At 44.2% G+C, this 24,107-nt stretch overlaps 1 protein-coding gene across 1 annotated transcript in view; it reads right to left on the reverse strand.

Moving 5' to 3' along the window:
- The window catches only part of CSMD1 (CUB and Sushi multiple domains 1), a 1,446,416-nt gene that overhangs the window by 421,426 nt on the left and 1,000,883 nt on the right, over positions 1-24,107 (reverse strand). The window contains exon 13 of the mRNA XM_084811779.1: positions 33-215. Within this exon, the coding sequence (XP_084667905.1) occupies positions 33-215 (183 nt within the window). The remainder of the gene's footprint in view (positions 1-32; positions 216-24,107) is intronic.

The following is a 24,107-nucleotide window of genomic DNA, read 5'->3' on the forward strand; positions in this document are numbered from 1 at the left end:
ATAAATTGATAAGAAAACAAATTAGAACTTACAAACACAACTGGGTTTATTGCCAGACCACTGGTTATTCTGTTGGCATGTGATCATTCTCTCTCCCACAAGTTCAAATGCTGCTTGACATTCAAATGTAAGTGTATCTCCATGCAGAAAACTATTGCCAGTCCTCTTGCCATAGGATGGAATTCCAGGATCACCACAGCCACCTTTCTCTATTTCTGTATAATGGGAGAAAAAACCAGAGAATCAAAATAGGCACTGTGCATGGATTCCGAGGCACTTGTTTCATTATTTGTTACTGCACCCTAATATTGAAAATAGTTCCAGGACAAAACCTGATGTATGTGCTGTCTCAAGTTAAGCTCTAGGTTGTTGTGGTTAAAAACTCTTGGGGCAATGGAAGACTAGTCCACCACCAGCCTTCATACCCACTGTTGAATCAAATATTTTTCTCTGCTGGCCAAGGTGATGGTGTCCAACATCTTGGGGAATACTATCGTTTATATGCCAAATAACCTTGGAGTGCAATCCTATCACAAACTATCAATCACAAGCTGAACACAATCATGACTCACAAGTCAGCAGTGTGATGTGGCTGCAAATGAAATGTTATACTGGCAAAGACAAATGAAAGTGTCAGGTTTCCCAATCCCCCCAGCACACATGCTCAGGCATTCTGACACCAGACACCTAAATCAGTGAGATTTCTTTATTGCAGGAAATCCCATAGCAAAAGCTTCATGGTTACACTCTTCAGAAATCACATAGCTAATTGTCAATAGCTATAAGCTCTATGTAATTCCAGAACAGTCCGAAGCTAAACTACCACCATGACTGAAATCCTCATTAATGTGGTTTCCCGATTGCCACCTCCATGACTCTGAACACAAGGGAAGGGACTCAGGATTTCTGGCGTATCTAACCCAGGCAATCCATACACAGGGTTCCAAACCCTGGACAAGGAATGGGAATAATTACTGGAATGATCCCTCAGGTGATCAAGGGGTAAATTCTTGAAAGGCCTAAACCACACCCACAGAGAGTTAGCCCAACTTTGAATCTTTTGTTGATAACTCCAGGCTACATGGTCATGACTAAGGGAAGGGTAAACCCACACACACAAGGGGTTCTGTGCTGCTTTCACACTGGCATCTCCATGCTTCATGAGTCCAGGCAGAGGGAAGTCCAAAAGTCATAGATCCAACCCAGCTTGCCGGTACACTGAGCTGATGACAAATGAAGACAAACAGTCCACAGCAAATGTCTAAAAGCCTCACAGTACTTTTCATGGCAAGTCTTTAGCAATCCAAAGTTCCAATTAAGGAAGAGTTCATGTGCAAAGTGCCCCCAAAAGCCCAGATGATGATGGATCAAAACAGAGAATGCTTCAGGCAATGAAGATGAGATGTTCCTAGCAAAGGCTCTTCACCTTTGCATCATTTTAAAAGGGAAGGTGTGACTATAAGACTTCCCCCCAGATCCCTTGACAGACAAGGGCTTTTAGCCTTTCAGCAAGGCCCATTTAAGCAGGGCGTCACTACTCAGCCCTCCAGCATTGATGCTTCAACTTGCGCAATGCTTCTGCAAACCCCACCCCACCTCTGTCAGGTCCTCGCGGATATCTTCCAGCCTCCCTGCCTGCCAAGGCCAGACCAGCAGGTGGACAAGGAGTTGGGTGGCTCCCCCTGGCTCTGCTCTGGGAACACTGACAGAGAGAAGCTCACACAGAGGCTGAGTAGGCCCAAGCCTTCCCAGGCTACTTCTACTCAAATCCTAGCTATGACACAAAATTGGGTGGGATAGCCAATACTTTGGAAGCCAGAAACAAAATTCAAAGGGATCTTGATAGACTGGAGTGCTGGGCAGAAAACAACAGAATGACATTTAATAGGGATAAATGCCAAGTTCTGCACCTAGGAATAAGAAACCAAATGCACAGTTACAAGAGGGGGGTATGTGGTTCAACAACACTACAAGCAAGAAGGATCTTGGAATTGTGGTAGATCACAAGCTGAATATGAGCCAACAATGTGATGTGGCTGCAAAAAAGGCAAATGCTCTTTTGGGCTGCATTAATAGAAGCATAGCTTCCAAATCCCGGGAAGTACTAGTTTCCCTCTACTCAGCACTGGTTAGGCCTCATCTGGAGTACTGTGTCCAGTCCTGGGCACCACATTTTAAGAAGGATGCAGACAAACTGGAGAGGGTTCAGAGAAGGGCAACAAAGATGATCAGGGCACTGGAAACAAAGCCCTGTGAAGAGAGACTGAAAGAACTGGGCATGTTTAGCCTTGAGAAGAGAAGACTGAGGGGAGATATGATAGCCCCCTTCAAGTACTTGAAAGGTCGTCACAGAGAGGAAGGCCAGGATCTCTTCTCGATCATCCCAGAGTGCAGGACACGAAATACTGGGCTCAAGTGACAGGAAGCCAGATTCTGGCTGAACATCAGGAAAAACTTCCTGACTGTTAGAGCAATATGGCAATGGAACCAATTACCAAGGGAGTCGGTGGGCTCTCCCACACTGGAGGCACTCAAGATGAGGCTGGACAGCCATCTGCCAGGGATGCTCTGAGTGACTTGGATTCCTGCATGGAGCAGGGGGTTGGACTCAATGGCCTTGTAGGCCCCTTCCAACCCTACTATTGTATGATTCTATGATAACCTACAAGACCCATTGCTATGCTGAATCTGGGCCCTGACAGAAAGGCAATTTGAAATTAGGGGTGTACGAAACCCAGCTTACCTGGCTCTGCCAGGTTCCACTGGGGGGGGAGGCACTCCGTCCCTCCCCCTGGAATCCTTGCCAGGGGGGGAGGCGTGGAGCGCCTCCCCCCAGAATCCTGGCTGGCCGGCTCCACTCCACAGGGATTCCGCGGAGCCGCCGGCCATCTCTGCCAGCAGCCGGACATCCAGCCGCTGGCTAGCAGGGACGCAAATGGCGGCTGCTGTAGCCGCCACCGTTTGTGTTCCTTATTTTTGGCTGTCTTAGTCTACGTAAATATTTATGTAGACTAAGACAGCGAAAATAAGGGGGAATGCAAATAGTGTAGCGGGCGCTATTTGCGTTCCCTTTTATTTTCGCCGTCTTAGTCTACATAAATATTTACGTAGACTAAGACGGCCAAAAATAAGGAACGCAAATAGCGACGGCCATAGCCGCCGCCATTTGCGTACGCATTTTGTTTTGTTTTTTTAACCCAGACGTGATAGGCTACATAAGTCTTTACGTAGCCTATCATGAATGGGGGGGGGAACAGACTGCAAATGGTGGCGACGGCGGCAGCCGTTCGGAAGACCAACCGCCGCCGCCGAAGCTGCCGCTGGAGCCGCCGCCGTCCAGAACATCTGCCCCAGGTAAGTCTCGTCCCGGGGGGGATCCGCGGGGGGCGGGGGGGTGACAGGCCATTCCACCATGGAGTTCGGGGGGCCGAGATCCGTGGTGGAATTCTCTGACATCCCTATTTGAAATTCATTTGAAAGGCAAATGAAATGTTATACTGCATTGACAGAGCCATAGTCACCAGGTCATGAGAAGTAATAGTTCTACTTTACTCGACACTAGTCAGACCTCATCGGGAGTACTGTGTCCCATACTGGATGCTGCAGTTTAAGAAGGATATAGACAAGTTGTTATTTGTAGAGTGGAGGGCAACGAAGACAGCTAGCAGTATGGAAAACAAGTTGTATGAGGAAAGGTTGATGTTTACTCTGTATGAATGTTGTGTTTACTCTGGAGAAGAGATGACTGAAGGGGAATGATAACATTCTTCAAACACCTGAAGTGCTGTCACATAGATGAGGGTGCAGACGCGTTCTCAGCAGTCTCAGAGGGCAAAACTAATTCTAATGGGCATAGGTTACATGAGGGTAGATTTTGGTTCAACAGTAGGGGAAACTTTTTAAGATCAAGAGCAGTTTGACAATGGAACCAATTCTTGGGATGGGGTGGGGTGTGGGGTGATGGAATCTCCTTTGCTGGAGGTCTTTAAGTAGAATAAGCACTATTGAACTCAATAGGATTTATTTGTGAGTTATTTCCACACTATTACTACTGACAGTACTCACTGTGGGAATGCAAGTGATTCTTGGCACATGGTTTTCTACAGATTTGCACTCCTTCTCTTATTGAAAATGGGAAGCAGTGACTTGTCTAGGGCTACCCATACATGTATACCTAATCTGGAATTTGTACTCATAATGCCTGCAAACCAGTAGTCAGATGATGGTTGCTTCCAATCCAGACAAGGCTTTTATAGCACCATTGCCCTGCCTCATTCAAAGGAAAAGATGGCAATGGCTTCCACTAGTAACTCTCCTGTGTTTTCCCACAGCTTATTCCACCCTTTTTCTTACTACAGAAAATCTGTTAAGGAAAAGAAGATGGAACTGTTGCATAGTGCCTTCTACTTGGTAGCACTAGGAACTCTCCATCTGAAAGCACACTATATTTAAACTCCTTTTGCAAGAAGCCACAGCAGAACAAGAATTATCTTCCTTCTCACAAACTGATACAGTTTGTACTGAGCTTGTCTTAGGTAGAATTTCATTTTTTCATTCAAGTTACAGTTAGCATAAAAGGCTGATTCAATGAAGAATATCAAAATAAGAATATAAAAAAACCCTAGTCTCTGCTGTTTTGCTAACCTACTTAAACTGGCAATACAAACTTCATCCCCTCCAGGATTATTTTCTATACTTATTCAGTCTCAGGTTCCTTTTGATCTAAGTGATTATAACTGTGTGAACTTTATGAAGTTTGAGAATATGCTACAAAGTTCTTCAGTTCAGATTTAACATCAGCTTCCTCTGGTTTGCCAAGAATATTAACATAAATTCTATTCAGTTGTTGTTTCCAGCTTTGATGTACACTGCTTGGCAGTTCAAGCAAAAAGACCTTTTTATCTGGTTTGTAAACCAGCAATATTTACCATCTATGGGGCTTATTATCTTCTCACTGTAAATAGAATGACAAGATTAAACTCCCCCACAAACTGGGATGAGATGATCATACACTTTGAATTTAAGCAAAGTCCTTTTCTGACACAGTGTTTTCTTTCAAAGGAAGAACTGTGGCAGTTTTGAAAAAAATACAACAGGTACAAATAAAGAAGAATACAAGCAATGCTATTCACATTGTGCATTAGATTCAAAATTTGGAGGTTTCTAGACTAAATTTATTTATTTATTTATTTATTTATTGCATTTATACCCCACCTTTTTTCCTCTTGCAAGGAACCCAAGGCAGCTTACATTATCCTCCTCCTCTCCATTTTTTCCTCACAACAACAACCCTGTGAGGTAGGTTGGGCTGAGAGTCTTTGACTGGCCCAAAGTCATCCAGTGAGCTTCCATGGCTGAGTGGGGACTAGAACCCGGATCTCCCAGCTCCTAGTCCAACACTCTTGCCACTACACCACACTGGCTCTCATGCCAATGTGACTCATAAAGTCCTTTGTATTTTATTAAACAGTAAAAACATATGACAGACAAAAATAGTATGCCCATAACAAGCTCTTGCAATAATACTATTAAGGTTTCATACCTTTTGGACCAGTGTTTTAGTGTAAAATAACCCACCCTTGCAATTTAAACCACTGTGGTTATGAATATGACAGCATGGATGAAGAAAGAAGCACCTTTCACATGTTACACTGAATGGCTGTACAGATGGGGAAGAGCAGGATCACAGCTGTTGACCCCACCATGGGTGCATGTTTGGGCAAAAGTGTGAAAAAGCCTATGGGAATACAAACTGTACAGACATATGCTCTGTCTTTGGGATGAGGAACACTTGCAGACATGTAGATGGGACAGGAGTGGGGCCAGATCACCCCTGTAGACACGTTAAGAACATTAAAACAAGCCCTGCTGGAACAGACCAAGGGTCCATCTAGTCCAGCATTCTGTTTACACAGTGGCCAACCAGCTGTCAACTGGGAACCCACAAGCAGAGCATGAGCACAACAGCACCCTCCCATGTTCCCCAGATACTGCCGCCTCTGGTTCTGGAGGTAGCACATAGCCATCAGGACTAGTATCCATCGATAGCCTTTTCCTCCATGAATTTGTCCAACCCCTTTTTAAAGCCATCCAAATCGGTGGCCATCACTACATCCTGTGGTAGTGAATTCCATCCATAGTTTCACTCTGCACTGTGTGAAGAAGTCCTTCCTTTTATCTGTCCTGACTCTCGCACCAGTCAGCTGCATGGGATGACCCCGGGTTCTAGTATTTTGAGACAAGGAGAAAAATGTCTCCCTGTCCACATTCTCCACACCATGCATAACTTTGTACACCTCCATCATTCAGTGCAATTTTCATGCATCTATGGTAACTGAGAGGGTAGGATGAGCAGGCATGATCCCAATTCCAGTCATCACCACCAGGCATGGACTGTATCTACACTGGTTGTCTGCACAGGACTCTTTAAATACTTTCTGCTCATGCAATCTTGTGGTGCATCAGTTTCACAACCCCCTTGCCTCAAGCCTGAAGAAAACAAACTTAAGACAAGCACCCACTGTTAACCACCTGTGTGCTGCTACACACTGCACAGAAGCCTCCTGCCAAATGTGGGTTGCCCTTGCTGCACTGAGGAGCCCAGGAAAAGAAAACATTCTGTAAAAATCAAGGAAGCTAGCAAATGAAAACCAAAGCAATGGTTTGGGGTTATTCCAATTACATAGCATCTAGAGTAATTGAACTTCTACAAATAAACAGCGAAGTGAAAGCCAGCTAACACACTTAAAAACACAGAACCAGCAAAGAGTCGCATGGCACCTTAAAGACTAACAAATTCAATATGGCGTAAGCTTTCATGGACTACAGTCCACTTCATCAGATGATGCATGAGGAGTTATCCTCAGGTGGGATGAAAAAAACATGGGAAGAAAAAAAAGTGGTAAAAGATGGAATTAAATTGCAATGAAATACAGAAAGTACAGTTCAGTGAAGATTAAATTAGAACTGAAATACATGCAAAATAGGTATAGTGACCATTTACAACAGCAGTAATTGGTGATCACACAATCATCTTGGCATTATTAAGTGAATTCACATGTGTACTGCAACAGGAGAATGTTGTTTTTATTCAGACCCCAGAATTAATTGTTGTTATTATTGCTAATTCAGCTATTTCACATTGGAATTTCCTTTGGATTTCCTCAATTGGAAAATGGCAACTTGCCCCTGGCAAGGCTTCAACAGACTCACTGTTGGTTTTGCTGCATCAGACTAACAGAGCTACTCCTCTGGAAGATGATCAACAAAGAGATTTTTTCAAAAACCTTAAGTAAGCAGCTAATAAGGTATTTAACACCTCAAGTGTTACAGGAAAAAATGCCTCTTATTTCAGCAATCCTTTGCTGTTTCTCTGCACACTGGAAAATACTAGGATCCCATGAATACATGATATTTGTCTATAGAAGTGAAATCATGTTACAGCTACTCATTTCTCTCCTATCACTTAGAGCATCTCTACACCAGCCTAAAATTCCACATTTAAAATGGGGCTTTCTGCTTCCGCTGTAAATGCAGGATTACCACAGACTCCCTTTACACACGCTTCCCCCTCTCCCCGCCACTTTCTCCCTTATCCGAGTCTTCAATATGTTTCATTATACAGCCGCTAGATAGTGCTGTGGTCTAGCTCCTCTTATTGCGGGTTTCCTCTTTTCACAAGGGAACGCAAGCAAAACTCAAGCACTGTAATTTAATAGCTCATTATCTCCGATCTTTTTAACAATGGAATAAAGGTCATTTAGTGCAGGAGATGCCCTGGAGGTTGATGACGGTTCAAAATTTTGAACCTCTGCGGTTCAGAATTTGATTTTTAACTCTCCACAGCAGCACAAGAAATCTAATAGACCAGAGTTTGGAGAGCAGTTCTTGTGACAACTATCTTCAAAATGCTAATCAGATAAAAAGAATGCGGCTGCATTTATCTGGGAGAAGGTATGATTTTCCTACTCTGCAACCATACAAGAGATTGAGGTGGTTGGGTGATTACTGTGGGTAATGGACAGTATTTTGGCAGTGTCATTTTGAGTTTCCCTACCCCCAAAGAGGTTTCAGGAACTCATTTAACAATGTTGAGAGGATCACTGTTAGAACTTCTGCCTTGAACATGCCTTAAGGGATGGTAAGACAATTCTTGGAACTACCCTACTGAGTACCTATCCAAGTCTTTCTGCAGTCGGATTATTATTTTGTGTGTGGATGGTAAAAGGAGCTTGTGCAAGCCCCTATCTAGCATGCCAGGCCAGTATTGGAAACTAAATTGAAGAGACACGATAAAGGAATACAGTGGTTGTTTTTTAATTCCATGTGAAAAACACTATGTCATAACAAGAACAACACTGACATCCTGGTTATTATTTGTGCAGACATACTTTGCAATGAATGATTCAAGCACTCCTTCCAATCTGACTATGAAATAGCAGAAAGAAACAAGGATCAGGCCCACTGCTCAGAGGCCTCTAGTCCTGGAACTCCCATTGTAGGTAGGCCGCCGGGGCCTAGGAATGAGATAGTCTTCTGTACCAACACAGATCCAACCTTCACTGCTGCTGCAGCTGCTGCTTCTCTAGATTCATCTCTGCCTCATCCCTGGCAAAAGGGGCATAGATTGCTCAGAGCGCCTTTATCTTGCCATCGGGTGACTTTGGGACCTGGACGCCCCTGGAAAGGCCTGAGACACTTTTTAGGGGCAAGCTTCCCAGACCACACACATGGAAGGGGCACGCCAACACTGACTAACATATACGCTAACTGAAAAGAGAAGGACGGTGGGAGGCACAAATGATCGTTTAGCCCCTGGGCCTCTCAGGTTCTTAAGCAGGTGCTGGAAAGGTCTGGATCTTTTCTGAACTTTTTCAGGCCTATTTTGGTTTGTCCGATGATTTTAACCAAACTTCCAAAATCAAAGGCCATGAAGCTTACTGGGTGACTTCGGGCCAGTCACAGACTCTCATCCTAACCTACCTCATAGGGTTGTTGTGAGGATAAAATGGAGGAGGACTATGTAAGCCGTCTTGGGTTCCTCACAAAAGGAAAAAGGGCGTGATATAAATGTAATACATAAATAAACAAGCACACCACCCCCTTTCCCCCAGAGTTTGATAGCAACTCTATTTGCCTCTATGCAGAATTCTCCATGATGAAAACATAACTTTTTGAAGCATTTGTGATGTTTCCATTCTATATGCTTGCAATGCTACTGATATAAAAAATTATACTGATATGCAACCACAGCTTTTCTTAATAATTCTAGTATTTCCTAATACTTTATGAATGCACTGCATGTTTCATTGTCATAGAATGTGAAATCCCTAATCTCTGCTCTCTCAAACTCACATGCTTCATTTAGTACACTAGAATGACACGGTCGTCTCAATCATTTTCCTACACAGCAGGTCCTAATTTCACAAACATCCTGTTTATTGCAGTTCATTACCCTTCTTCGCGTGTAGTAATCCTTACTATATATTATAATGTTCGATGAACTTCCAGTTTGGAAAATGTCAAAATAGAACTTTTTATGGAATCAATCTTCCTAGGAAACACCATTACATTTGCCTATTAATATTAAAGTGAGCAATATTGTATGCAATTGAAACAGTGTTTAACTTGAGAAAAAAAGGGCTCGCTTGCACACTACCTCAAACATGAAAGTCTTGGTACACTGACATTAGTAAATGCAACCAAACTCACACACATTTAAAATAAGTTTATTTATTTATTTATTATTTTTAGGCTGCCTTTAAGGGTAGAACCCTCTCATCATTGTGTACAGCATTTAAAAAACCTTATGAAATTATACAAATAGACAATAAATATACAATAAAGCACTATAAAACATTATAAAAACAGATTACACCAATAAAACCTGCAGCCCACAGATTATAGGAAGGCCAACAAAAACAGGTGGATTTTCAGATCCTTCATGAAGACCTGCAAAAAAGGGGCTTGATGAATCCCTGATGGAATCTGATTCCAGGAATGTGGGGCCACCACTGAAATGGCCCTCTCCCATGTCCTCACTAGCCTAACCATCCTTGGCAGTGGACAAGTGAGAACAGCCTCTGCTGATGATCCCAAAGATGATCCCAAACTTGTTTGGACAGGTTGGTGTGGGGGAAGGTAGTCCTTCCAGAAACTTGGGCCCAAACCATTTAAGGGTAAAGGTTAAAGCCAGCACTTTAAAGTGGGCTTGGAGACGCAGTGGGAACCAATGCAGCTGGCACAGTATTAGTGTCATATGCATATGATCAGACCGCCCAGCCCCCACAAATATCTGGGAAGCTGCATTCTGCACCAACTGAAATTGCTGAACTATCTTCAAAAGCAGCCCCACATAGAGCACATGACAGGAGTCAAGCCTGGATATCACCAGAGCATGAATGACCAAGGCAAGATTCTTCTCTAGATAGGGTTGCAGTGGGCATACTAGCCTAAGCTGGTAAAAAGTACACCTGGCCGGCCAGCACTGCCACCTGGGCTTCTCCAGTTATTGCCAAGTCCAGAGACACACCCAAACTCTGCACTTGGTCCTTCAGGGGGAGTGCATCCTCATGTATTCCTCCGACCAGATGTATTTCTCTGTCTAAATATGTTGGTTTCCCTAACCACAGTACCTCCATCTTGTTTGAATTAAGCGTTACCTTGTTTGTTCTCATCCATCCCCAAACCACCTCCAGACACTGGTTCAGGCAGTAAACTGCCTCCCTAGGATCATTAGATGGAAATGAAAGGTACAGCTCAATGTAAACTCCATATTGATGGCACTTGAGCCCAAACCTCCAGAGTACTTCCCCTTAGGGATGTACAAAACACTTAACTTATTCCGTTCCGGTGGGGGGGAGGTGCTCTGTCCCTCCCCCCAGAAACCTTCACAGCCGGCTCCGCAAAGCTGCCAGCCAGGGCCGGCCGCAGCTGGAGTTCCGCCTGCTGTCGGGCTGCTGTGGCCGCCATTTGCGGCCTTGCAGGAAGCCATGATAGGCTACGTAAGTATTTATGTAGCCTATCACGGCAAAAGGCAGCCACGCAAATGGCGGCCACTACGCCATTTGCGTGGCTCCCTTTTGCTGTGATAGGCTACATAAATACTTATGTAAATACTTACATAGCCTATTATGGCAAAGAGCAGGGGCGCAAATGGCATAGTGGCCGCCATTAGCACCCCTGCCTTTTGCCGTGATAGGCTACGTAAATACTTAAGTAGCCTATCATGGCTTTCTGCAAGGACGCAAATGGCGGCCGCTATGACAGCCACCATTTGCAGCTGCAGCAGCCTGGCAGCAGGCAGGAGACCAGCCAAAGGAGCTGCCACTGCCGCCGCATCTGCCGCCGCATCCGCTGCCGCATCCGCCGCCAGGTAAGCTCCGTTCCAGGGGGATTCCACGGGGTGGCGGGGGGGAGGCCGTTCTGCCACAGATTCCGGGGGGCCAGATTCTCATGGCAGAATTCTCTGACATCCCTACTTCCCCTAGCAGTTTTATGTGGAAGGTGAAGAGCATAGGGGACACGATGGGGCCTTGATGCACCTCACAGACCAATGGCCATGCAGTGGAGCAGAAGTAGGGATGTACAAAACACCTACCTGGTTGCGCGCTGGGGCATCCGCAGTGGGGAGGAGGCACTCCATCCCTCCCCCCGGAATCCTCCCCGGCCGGCTCCACTCCATGGCAGGTCCACAGACCCACCGGCCAGGGCCAGCCGCAGCTGGAGTTCTGGTCACGGCTGGGCTGCTGTGGCTAGGGATGTATGAAAGTCACTTACCTTTCACAGATTATGTTGATGGTGGGGGGGAGGCGCTCTGTCCCTCCCCCCGGAATCCTGGATGGGGGGGAGGCACTCCATTCCTCCCCCCCGGAATCCTGGCCAGCTGGCTGTGCTCCACAGGGATTCTGTGGAGCCGCCGGCCGGCTCCGCCAGCAGCCGGACATCCGGCTGCTGGCTAGCAGGGACGCAAATGGCGGCGGCCGTAGCCGCCGCCGTTTGCGTCCTTGCAGTCAGCCGTGATAGACTACGTAAACATTTACGTAGCCTATCACTTTTTTTTAAAACCTAGCCGTGATAGGCTACGTAAATCTTTACATAGCCTATCATGTCTTTTTTTTTTTTAACTGGAAATGGCGGCGGCGGCGACGGCAGCCGGTCGGAAGACCGGCCGCCGAACTGCCGCCGAACTGCCGTCGGAGTCGCCACTGGAGCCGCCGCCGGAGCCACCGCTGCCAGGAAGATCTGCCCCAGGTAAGTCTCATCCTGGGGGGGGCAGGGGAGCAGACTGTTCTGTCACCGATTTTGGGGGGCTGAATGCGCTGGCATTCGGCCTCCCGAGTTCCGTGGCGGAATTTTCTGACATCCCTAGCTGTGGCCGCAAATGGCAGCCATCGTAGCGGCTTCCATTTGCATCCTTCCAGGCTACTGTGATAGCCTACCTAAGTATTTATGTAGCCTATCATAGTAAAGGTAGCCATGCAAATGGCGTAGTGGCTGATGTTCGTGCCCCTGATCTTTGCCGTGATAGGCTACGTAAATACTTACGTAGCCTATCACGGCAGCCTGGAAGGACGCAAATGGCGGCCGCTATGATGGCCGCCATTTGTGGCCACAGCAGCCAGCTGAGAGACCAGCTGCTGCCGGAGCCACCGCCACATCTGCCCCAGGTAAGCTTCGTCCCGGGGGGATTCCATGGGGTGGTGGTGGGTGGGAGGACGTTCTGCCATGGGTTTCCTCACTGAAATCCATGGCGGAATTCTGCCACAGGTTTTCTCGCTGTAATCCATGGCTGCTGCTGTCCGGAAGATCCACCCCAGGTAAGTCTCGTCCCAGGGGGGTCCGCGGGGGGGGAGGGGGTGGCAGGCCATTCCAAAACAGATTTTGGGGGGCCATCCTGAAAGGCATCCAGCAATATGAGTATAGTGATGTACAAGTGCAACCTGCTACAAAATGTTGCAGTATGGAGCGCTACTGTTCAGCTATCCCAATCTGTTCCCCCTCCTTCCAATTTTCTATTTTGTTGTTGTATTTGTTTCATTTCTCCATCAGCCAATCAGTATTCTGTGACCACTGAGCATGTTCAATCTTCATTCGGCTGTTTTTATACTTTCTTGTTGGTGGATGGTTAGGGATGTACGAAATTGCCCTTACCTGTCTCCACCGGGTTCCGCTGGGGGGGGGAGGCACGCCGTCCCTCCCCCCGGAATCCTGGCTGGCCGGCTCTGCTCCGCGGGGATTCCGCAGAGCCACCAGCCGGTTCCGCCAGCAGATGGACATCCAGCCACTGGCTACCAGGGACACAAATGGCGGCGGCTGTAGCCACCGCCGTTTGCATCCCTGTAGTCCGACGTGATAGGCTATGTAAATCTTTATGTAGCCTATCACATCTGACTTTAAAAAAAAAAAGCACGTGTGTACGTGCGTACACGTGTGTTTCTTATTTTGGCCCGTCTTAGTCTACGTAAATATTTACGTAGACTAAGACTGCGAAAATAAGGGGAACGCAAATAGCGTAGCGGACGCTATTTGCATTCCCCCTTATTTTCACCGTCTTAGTCTACGTAAATATTTACGTAGACTAACACGGGACAAAATAAGGAACGCAAATGGCGGCGGCCGTAGCTGCCGCCATTTGCGTATGCACGTTGCCATTTGCGTATGCACGCACGTGGTTTTTTTAAAAAAAGTCAGACGTGATAGGCTATGTAAAGATTTATGTAGCCTATCTCGTTGTGTGTTTTTTTTTAACCTAGCCATGATAGGCTACGTAAATCTTTACGTAGCCTATCACGTCTGACTTTTTAAAAAAAAACCACGCGCGTATGCAAATGGTGGCAGCTACAGCTGCCGCCATTTGTGTTCCTTATTTTTCCCCATCTTAGTCTACGTAAATATTTACGTAGACTAAGACGGCGAAAATAAGGGGAACGCAAATAGCGTAGCGGTCGCTATTTGCGTTCCCCCTTATTTTCTCCGTCTTAGTCTACGTAAATATTTACATAGACTAAGACGGGCCAAAATAAGGAATGGAAATGGTGGCGGCCGTAGCCGCCGCCATTTGCGTATGCGCGTTTTGTTTTTTTTTAAGTCAGTGTGATAGGCTACGTAAAGATTTACATAGCCTATCACTTTTTTTTTTTTTTTTACCTAGCCATGATAGGCTATGTAAATCTTTACATAGCCTATCACGTCTTTTTTTTTTTTTAACACTGGAAATGGCGGCAGCGGCAGCCGGTCGGAAGTCTGGCCGCCGCAGCCGCCGAACCACCGCCGGAGCCGCCACCGGAGCTGCCGCTGCCCGGAAGATCCGCCCCAGGTAAGTCTCATCTGGGGGGGATCCGCGGGGGGGCGGGCGGGCAGCAGGCCATTCCGACACGGAGTTTGGGGGGCCGAATGCACTGGCATTCGGCCTCACTGAGATCCGTGGCAGAATTCTCTGCCATCCCATTGGATGGTGCGATTTTGCCTACAAGTTTTATGGTTGTTGTTTGCTTGAGATTGCTTGTTTGAAGTTGTTTTAGATATATGTTCTCTTGTGTATATATTGTTTTTTTAATGTAAATGGCTTTTAATCTCTGTATGCTGTATTTTTAATGTTTTAATCTTTGTAAACTGCCCAGAGGGCTTTGGCTATTGGGTGGTATAGAGATGATGATGAAGATGATAGGAGCAGCCTTCAGAGAACTGAGTTTGCTATTATGCCAAATATCAAGCAAAGAACTATTACTGTCATATAGGGCACGTACGGAAAAAGTGCAGGAAGCAAGGCACAGTTATTTGCTATCCTGTGCAAATTTACTGGGAAATATATTCCACAGAGATCAATGGGGCTGCAGCCTAAGTAATGTTTCACAAAGGGCATGCTCAGTGTAGAGTTGTTTTTATTTAACTTAGTAGTTTTCAATTAAGTCAAGATGAATCACAGGTTCTCCGGACATAATGAACCCATTATTGTGATTGAAAGATACCTGGCTGACTGGTGAGGAAGTCTAGCTGGTGTTAAGAGTGAAGACATTCAAGATTACAAAGTAGTCAGAAAAGTCTTGATAAAAGTAAAGAAGCAGAAGGTGATGAAAAGAACCAAGGAGCATCAAAGCAGGATCAGTCTTCCCAAAGTAAAGTCAAGGATTTCTATGTCAGACCTTTGGTTATGTTTGGTTTGGGCTGATGTGTTGCTGCATAACTGTCTTATGTCACTGGGGACTGAGGATCATTGCTATAAGAAGCCCTTTGCACCTCCTGCCTTCCAAGCACTGGAGCAGAGGACTACGTCTATAATGCCATAAAGCGTAATAATATCAGTCCCATTAATTGATTTTATTCAGTTTTGCAATACATCTTGAGGGAAGACTGGAACATGAAGGAAAAGGAGAAACATGTTAATTGTCGTAACATATGGCTTCGATTGGTTCAAAATTGGGAAAGGAGTACGACAAGGCTGCATATTGTCGCCCTGCTTATTTAACTTACATGCAGAGTACATCATGAGAAACGCCGGGTTGGATGAATCACAGGTCGGAATTAAGATTGCCGGGAGAATCATCAACAACCTCAGATATGCAGATGATACCATCCTAATGGCAGAAAGTGAAGAGGATCTAAAGAGCCTCTTGTTGAGGGTGAAAGTGGAGAGTGCAAAAGCTGGTTTGAAACTCAACATTAAAAAAATGAAGATCATGGCATCTGGCCCCATCACTTCCTGGCATATGGAAGGGGAAGAAATGGAAGCAGTGACAGATTTTATTTTCTTGGGCTCCAAGATCACCGCAGACAGTGACTGTAGCCATGAAATTAAAAGATGCTTGCTCCTTGGGAGGAAAGCTATGGCAAACCTAGACAGCATAGTAAGAAGTAGAGATATCACCTTGCCGACAAAGGTCCGTCTAATCAAAGCTATGGTTTTCCCAGTAGTAACATATGGCTGTGAGAGCTGGACTATAAGGAAGGCTGAGCGCCGAAGAATTGATGCTTTTGAGCTGTGGTGCTGGAGAAGACTCTTACGAGTCCCCTGGACTGCAAGGAGGTCAAACCAGTCCATACTAAAGGAAATCAACGCTGAGTGCTCATTGGAAGGACAGATACTGAAGCTGAAGCTCAAATATTTTGGCCACCTAATGCGAAGAGAAAACTCTCTGGAAAAGACCCTGATGCTGGGAAAGACTGAAGGCAAAAGGAGAAGGGGACAACAGAGGATGAGATGGCTAGATAGCATCATTGATGCAATGAATATGGACTTGCACGCTCCGGGAGAGAGCGCAGGACAGGAAGGCCTGGTGTGCTATGGTCCATGGGGTCACGAAGAGTCGGACACGACTGAACGACTGAACAACAACAAAATGGCTTCCAGAAAACTGACTGATGCTTTTTCCTGTATTACTGTATTCTAAAAAACAACAGCCTTTTAAATGGTTTTAACTTTTGTGCACATGTCTCTAGTTTTTACAGACACTTGTTTAATTGTCTGAGTTATTTAATCATATTAATCACCTGGAGGGTTCCCTACAAAATCTTCATTACATTTTTAAAAATGAGTAAGTAATTAAGAGGGGAATGTATATGGTATGGCATATAGTGGCCATGGGACTAGCTTTTAATCCCCAAATAGAGCTGAGCTGGGACCCAGGCTTTAGTCAAAGTGGGCCCTCTAGTAATACTAGTTTCTGACAAGAGCGATAAGTGCTCAGTCTATCAGCCATCAGACTAGGCCTAACGTTCATGGAGATGGTAAATCTGTGTCTGAGCTGGACCACCTCAGATTGCAGGTGGAGGCTCACATATGGAAGGGCTCCTCCATACAAAACAATTCCCTGAACATAGAAAACTAGTATGTCAACTAGCATGCCAAAAAGTATGTTCCTCCCTGACATCTAATCTTGTATGTGGAGGGAGATTTTGTTTTTGTGTTCTAGTATGGAGGAGCATTGTCATGTGAGCTCCCCCCCACCTTGAGCCTGACACAGACACAGTTTTACACACAAATGAGAACTAGGCATATAAGATTGACTAACCAACTAATTACTAAATAAATAAATTGCAGTTCTAATTCCTCCCCCACACTTCTTTTCCATCAGGACCCACACCTGGAACAGCAGCCTGGGCTTCAACTCCAACATGGATGAGGAGGCACTGGCCAGATCTATCAGAACAATGGAAGCATCCCTGGCACCAGCATCATGACAAAGTCGGAGCTTGAGTCTGTCAGATCAGAGGCCCTTGATCTAGAGATCCCTGGAAGGGAACCTCGGGAGCCCATGTCCTCAGAACCTGAATCCCCTGAGAAACTGACTCACTCCATACCAAGGACCCACACCCCCATTTCAGCCCATCAATGAACCTGGAGGAGCTTCACAGAGAGGAGAAGGAGTGCTATGTTCCAGACCAGAGGCCTGCCTCTTTAAGGATTTCTCGAGGAAGGTGTGGAGCTTGAGATGGGTGATCTGGACTTCAGGCATAAAAGGTTTCAGTCAGATCCCAGTCATTACTGGAGTAAGCTGCTCTCTAGGAGCTCTCCTTGCTGTACTAGTCTGCCCCATTCTGCCCTATATCAAGATCAGGACAGGGCATTTTCATAGGTTTAGCATGAGAGGAAAATAAAAGTTTTCATTATGTATTCACATGGTTAGCAAGTCATAGTTAATGGCACATTCACGCACACACAACCAAGCTGTGAGCCTTTGCCTCTTAGCCATTGCCCTACAACTTTCCTTACTTTAAAAAGTACGATCCAAGTAACTATTCAAAACTGTTTTCTTTAGAAGTCCACTTTTCATGAGAAAGCCATTGACCTTAAATTATGCTCAGTTATCACAGTCTATAGATCTATTTGTGAGTTTCCTAAGAAAAGTATTCTTAATGAAAATACCAAGGCCTAGAGAACAAGGGATGATGTATCAGTCACTCATCTCATGTAGTCAAATCATTCAATGCCGCTCTCACTGAAAGACTGGCTACTAAAAGTAGCATGATTTGGAAATGAAAAGGTAAGAGAACAACTGGAGAGGCAATATGAAAAGCTGATGTATTACATATTTGAAGTATAGTATTTGATTTTTATCATCAGAATGTAGATGTCACACATCAAAAAGCTTGAAAGACTGAAGGGCAAACTAATTTTCCTTGCTCACTCTTCCTAATAAAAAAAGAAGACCATCACAATTGTAGGAATTTAACATAATATTGTTCAAGGGAAAAAGCGCATAAAAGCCCATCTCTTCTTCACTTGCTGTGATAAGTCTTACCTTGAAGTGCCATTTGCAAGAGGATTTTCTACCAAAGGATGGAAGAAATGAAAAAGAATCTAAACAGCCCTTTTTATATGGGAACGAGTTCACCTTGTTTAATTCATTCGATCTTTTGAATGTTAATCAGAAATAAACTCCAGTGCATAGAACTGGACTTACAGTACTCATAGGTAAGTATGCACAAAACTGCAGCCTTAATATTATTAGTATTCTTCTTAAGTACTTTCAATTGTTAGTTTATTAAATTGCTCATTTATCCATCTAAGGATGGAATCCTAGGCATGTTTAGATGGAAGAAAGTTCCACAACACCCAGCATGCTCGAGCCCCACACATGCATAGGATTTTACCCTAAATATATTCACATTGACTGATGTATAGTTAGTAACCTATAAAATATCTTGACACACCCTGTATATTGACAGTTGAACAATATGAGAATTTGATTAGTATAACACACACTTCTTTTCCATTCTAGACATTAGTACAGCTGGACAAATAAGTTTAATTTTTATCCATGTCATTTTTTGCATGTGTACACTCATACGTCTAATTTACTCTCTGTCTATGTTAACCTGTGAAATGAAAAAACACAATTACACAAAAATCACATTTAGTGTGGGTTAGAGTGGGGAAGCAACAAACATATCACTTTATTGGAAGATGGAGTTTGTTTATAATGTACTGGAATTATAAGGTTCGAGATGAATTTCAGTCGTATACATTGTTAGGATTAAAATTATTTTTTCTCTTAACCTTTTTTGTACATTTAATTAGGGATGGATGTTATGAAATATTGTCTTATTTCTATTTTATAATTTTCAAAATACATTTCTACATTTGTGAATTTATTTTGTAATGTAATTTTGTTAAAATAAAATTAAAATCATTTCTAAAAATTTATATTTAAATACATATTTTAACATATTTTCTCTGAAATATAAATTTCTAAGTAGATCTTCAGTCAAAATACACATTTTTACTCAGATTTTCTTTCACAGTACACATGGTGAACACAAGTAATACATTTCTTGAGCTAAGAATTGGTTCAAGAAATGAGCCAGTTCAGAAAAGTGCAAAACTGATGGTTGTCTATGTTGTGATCTGCATGAGGAGGAAGGAAGACCAATATTTATTCCCACCTTACTAAGCTATGGTTTAGAAAGCTAGGAATGTTACAACTAAATTGGGGCAATACATTGTTATGGCCAACTGTAATGGGGCCATAATGGAGCTGAGCGAAGGCTGGGCCTGAGGTGTCTCCACTGTGGAATTTTTGAGTGTGTACATGACTACCCTTGACCTCTTTCTTTCCAAAAAATGCAAGATTTGCAAGGTTCTGAGAAGCAGTTTGCCTAATCAGCAGGAGTTCCTATATGAGCCAGCCAGACAAGGAACTGCCTTATGTCACCATCCACCTAGACAAACCACCCAGAACCTATGGTTAAGCTAGACTTCCTTTTGAGTAAACAAGCATTCTGCACATTATCAAGTTGCTGTGTAATCAATTTGCTAATAAAAGCTAGCTGCATCTAGCATGCTTTGAAGAATTCTTGGACCTTGCAGAAGGTGAGCTCTTTCCGCTGCAGCATCATTTCTTTTTCTCAATAAAGGTGTGTTGTACCTGAAAGTGTCTTCGAGTGTTGGGGTCAGGACAACATCCCATTCCCCCAATTCTTACTGACTCAAAATCTCTTAGGGCACAATCCTATGCAGGCAGGCGGCCACCTCTGAACTCGGAGGCGACCGCCTATCCAATGCAGGACAGGAGAAGCACAGAGGGGATCGTTACCTCCACACTCCTCCTGCCCTGCATTTTCAGCTAGACAGCTGATTGTGGCTGTCTAGCCGCAGGAGGGCTGAGCTGGGGAGGAGGCTGCCATGTGACATATTGGATGTGTCATACAGGCATTTCCGCCCTACCTGCCCCAGAATGCCTCCCGGAAATGGCCCATTTTGGCCACTCCACACTCCTCTTGTGCGTGCACAGCACAGGGCTTTTCCACGCTGCCTGCAAGGCAGTGTGTAAGTGGGGGAAAGTCAGTTCTCTGGGAACCGACCTCGGAGTGTGGACTCCGAGGTTGGTTCTTGGAAAACCAGATATCCTATGGCTGTCTAGCTGCTGACTAGCGGCCATAGGATTGCTCCTTCCATCATGCAAATGTACATCTATGTCTCTTTTTAAAGATTGCTATGAAATCTCCTTTTGAAAACAGTGGCTATGAAAACCAAATAAATTCACTGTCCTATTTATACACGTATTATGGCCCCAAGTAGTGCCATTTTTGGTGGAAAGGTGGGATATAATTTAAATAAATAAAATAAGTAAAAGCACAGTTGGCTGCAGCAGTAACCTCAGCAAAGATCTTTATTTTAAAAAATGAAGCTTCCATGACCCTTAAATAAACCATAGAATGAGGAACTGAAGCTTTTTGAAAACTAAAACTATAGATCGTTTACTTACTGTAAACCATCCTGGTGAATGTACTACAACAGTGTCATTATTCAAAGCAAAACTTTAAAAGGCAACAATCATTGCCATGTAAAAAGAAATATACCAGGAGATTTAATAAATTCTCCCTTTTAATATATCTTTTGCAATATGTAGAGATCAAATACGTTTTACCTCAAGATTTCAACATCTGTTTTAATAACACTGAATGAAATCCAGCAGTGTTTGTCTGCTAATGGAAAGGACACTGTGGCCTGTAGTCAATGGTAGGCGTGGCTTGGCACCCACTGAAGGCCAATGCCCCAGGAGGGTGCCCCTGACAAGACAAGAGTCCCCTGGAGTCTCATAGCTTAGGTAGTTCTGCCAACTCCTCCCCTCCCCCAAATAAATACAGAAGTGGTAGACCCAGAATAAGTTAAAATATATTTCTTTTGACCAAATAATGATTGCGAAATTTGAAAGTTTTCTGTACAAGATAGTTTTTTAATCTATTCTGCCTAACAGAATCCATTAAAAAAAAACAGAATACAGAATACATATTGACAGATTATTGAACAAGAAAGCATTTGGCTAAAAGTTTTAACAGCCCTTGGGTGTGTGTGTTTTTTATCCCCTGGATATATTTTCATGGTTATGGTTAAGTGCTGTTTCTAGAAACTTGTTGTTTAGTTTTTATGCCTTTGTTTTAAATATTGCTGATTTTGTCTGTTCACTGAATTGACTTGCCTTACAGGGAAACTGGTGGGTTCTAATCTTTTAAAATTAAATTAATAAATGTTAACAGGAATGACATTTCTTATTTTCTATAGGTTTTATTTAACATGCAAGTTAAGTCCAAGGAAGATTCTTGTAAAGTTTTAAGGGACTATGTGCAATTTATAATTTTATGTTTAGCTCTTCTGTGTCTTAGGCAAGATCAGCATTCCCCAACTGGTTGCCCGCCTGATTTGGATTGCATGGCCAGTGGTCAGGAATCCTGTGAGTTGTAATCCAAAACATCTGGAGGGCATTAGGTTGGGGAAGGCAGGGCTAGATGTTCATGGCACATGAAACCGCTATCAAAAGCAGCAGCCCTGCATCACCTTCTCCTGTCCTGGTAAAATCAAGTAACACAATAAGCATAATGTGACATCATGTTGCAAATTTCCCAAGTAAGCCCCACAAAAATGGCCAATGAAGTTGAGCAGGGATGGATGATGAGCTCGCAACATGATGATGTCATGTCACACATTTATCTGACTAGGTACTGCTGAGAAGAGAAGAGGAAAAGATGGTGGTGCTGTTTTCAGCTTTAGCCACACATATGCCTTTAGATTTGGCTTTATTCTATGACACTAGAAGCATACAATTCCCAGAGGGTTGATGTCTATTGAAGCAAAAACAACAAAGAGCCTTACGGCACCTTAAATACTAAAAAAATGATTCTGCCAATAGCTTTCATGGACTATACCCCACTTCATCTGATTTATGGATGGCAGAATAGGTACAATGCATCTGTCAAAAAGGGAGAAACACTGAGACTCTAAACAAATTATATGGCTGCAATGTTGTGAAATTTTAAAAATCCTGACCCATAGAAAGGATAATTAAAAAATAAAAGATGTTTCATAAACTAAGGGATATCTAGCAAGACTGACTAGGAGTGTAATCCTAACTAGATAGGTGGCCACCTCCAAGCTCGGAGGCGACCACCTATCCAAAGCAAGGCAAGACAAGCTCTCCTGCCTTGCTGTTTTTCGCTAAACAGCCATTTCCGTCTGTCTAGCAGCAGGGGGCCCGACCGGGAGATGAAGATTAAGTATGACACATTGGATGTGTTGTATGCGCACCTCCACTCTCCATGCCTCGGAACGCCCCCCAGCCCCACCCCTTTTCAGTCGCTCCGCGCTCCTCTTGAGAGCGCGGCGGATGGGGCTTCTCTGCGCTGCCTCTGAGGCAGCGCGGACAAGAGGGGCAGTCAGTTTTCCGGGAACCGACCTCAGAGCACAGCCTCCAAGGTCAGTTCCCGGAAATGAGCATATACTATGGCCCGCTAGACAGTGTCTAGCGGCCATAAGATTGCTTTCTCCATAAATTAACCAAATACAAAAGCTAAATTACAGAAACTCTGCATCGAGGTGTTAAGATGTTGCTGGAGTTATTATTAATGTCATAGTTATTATTTGTATCTTCAACACTCATATAATATTTCAAATACTGATTGTGCTTGAAGCCACATATCAACTAAGCACAATATTGCTCTCATCCTTTGAAAGAAATGTTAGGACACACAGATATATAAAATACAGAGCCTGTAACAAAGATAAAAGGGGTGCCAATTTGTAACAAACTGCATTTGAGATATTTCCTCCTTTAGTGAGCTGTTGGAATGATACCCCACTTACATCAGCTTACAGAGCTATGTTAATTCTTTAATTAAATTTTAATTAACATTAAACCTGTTGGCCAGTGGACTAAAAATAAATTGCTTTGGTGTTAAGCAGTTAACCTGGTTTAAATTATGTGTAAAATTGTATATATATATTTTAAGACAGTAACAAAAAGTAAACCGTCAAGGCTGCAAACCCGAGATTTTCAAGTAACGGAAGTATCTGTAGCAGAGCAGAGATATCAGAGCAGAGATGGGCACATCCCATCATGTTTCTGGACTGTGCTCCAACCTTTAACACCCTGAGGTCACCACATGAGTACTGGAACTCATGTGCAAGCATCAGACTGCCTGAACCAGGTTGGTTGGGTTTACTTATGTAAAACTAAATTTTACACATGTGCCATGGGGCTGGCCTTGAGCAGTGACTAGAGCATGGATTCAGAAGGGGAGGCATCCAAACGTCCTGAGGAGCACTCAGCACTGGGCTCCAGTGGTGCAGGCTACACAAGTGCCAAGCACTGTCTTGGACCCTGCTCCAGAGGCTAGGTGCTCAGAGCTCCCTGAATGCAAGACCCCCAAATCAACCCCCCCTCCGGACCATACATCTGGGCTAGAAGCTCCCAAGGACCCACTATCCTCACCCCTCAAGGATTTCCTGATCTCTATCCCTTGCTTCAAGAAGGCAACAATGTGCCTGGCTAGACATAGCTAAGCGGAGATAGAGTGCAAGTCTTTAAGAATAAGGCCTACCTATTAAACATCTCCATCTATCCCAGAGAAAGCAGAGCCTGGGATAGGAAGCCTGGTCACAGATGTTATAAGACCTCAGCGGGAGTGCTGTGTCCTTGTTGAAGCAAGCTGTCAGCTGGGAGCTGTCCAAGGCAATGCTCCTCAAAGTCTGGCCTTGCTTGCTAAGTCAACTGACTTACAACAACCATCCCTGCCAAAGACTTAAGTCTGTCCGCACCCTCAAAACTCTTCTTGTCCTTCCACTCATGGTCAGGACAGGTCCTGATAGAACAAAAGCATTTTCCAAGGTAGCT

The sequence above is a fragment of the Heloderma suspectum genome, chromosome 1, assembly GCF_057233095.1.
Source record: "Heloderma suspectum isolate Gila_16-S chromosome 1, 16-S_ref, whole genome shotgun sequence".
NCBI classification, from domain to species: domain Eukaryota; kingdom Metazoa; phylum Chordata; class Lepidosauria; order Squamata; family Helodermatidae; genus Heloderma; species Heloderma suspectum.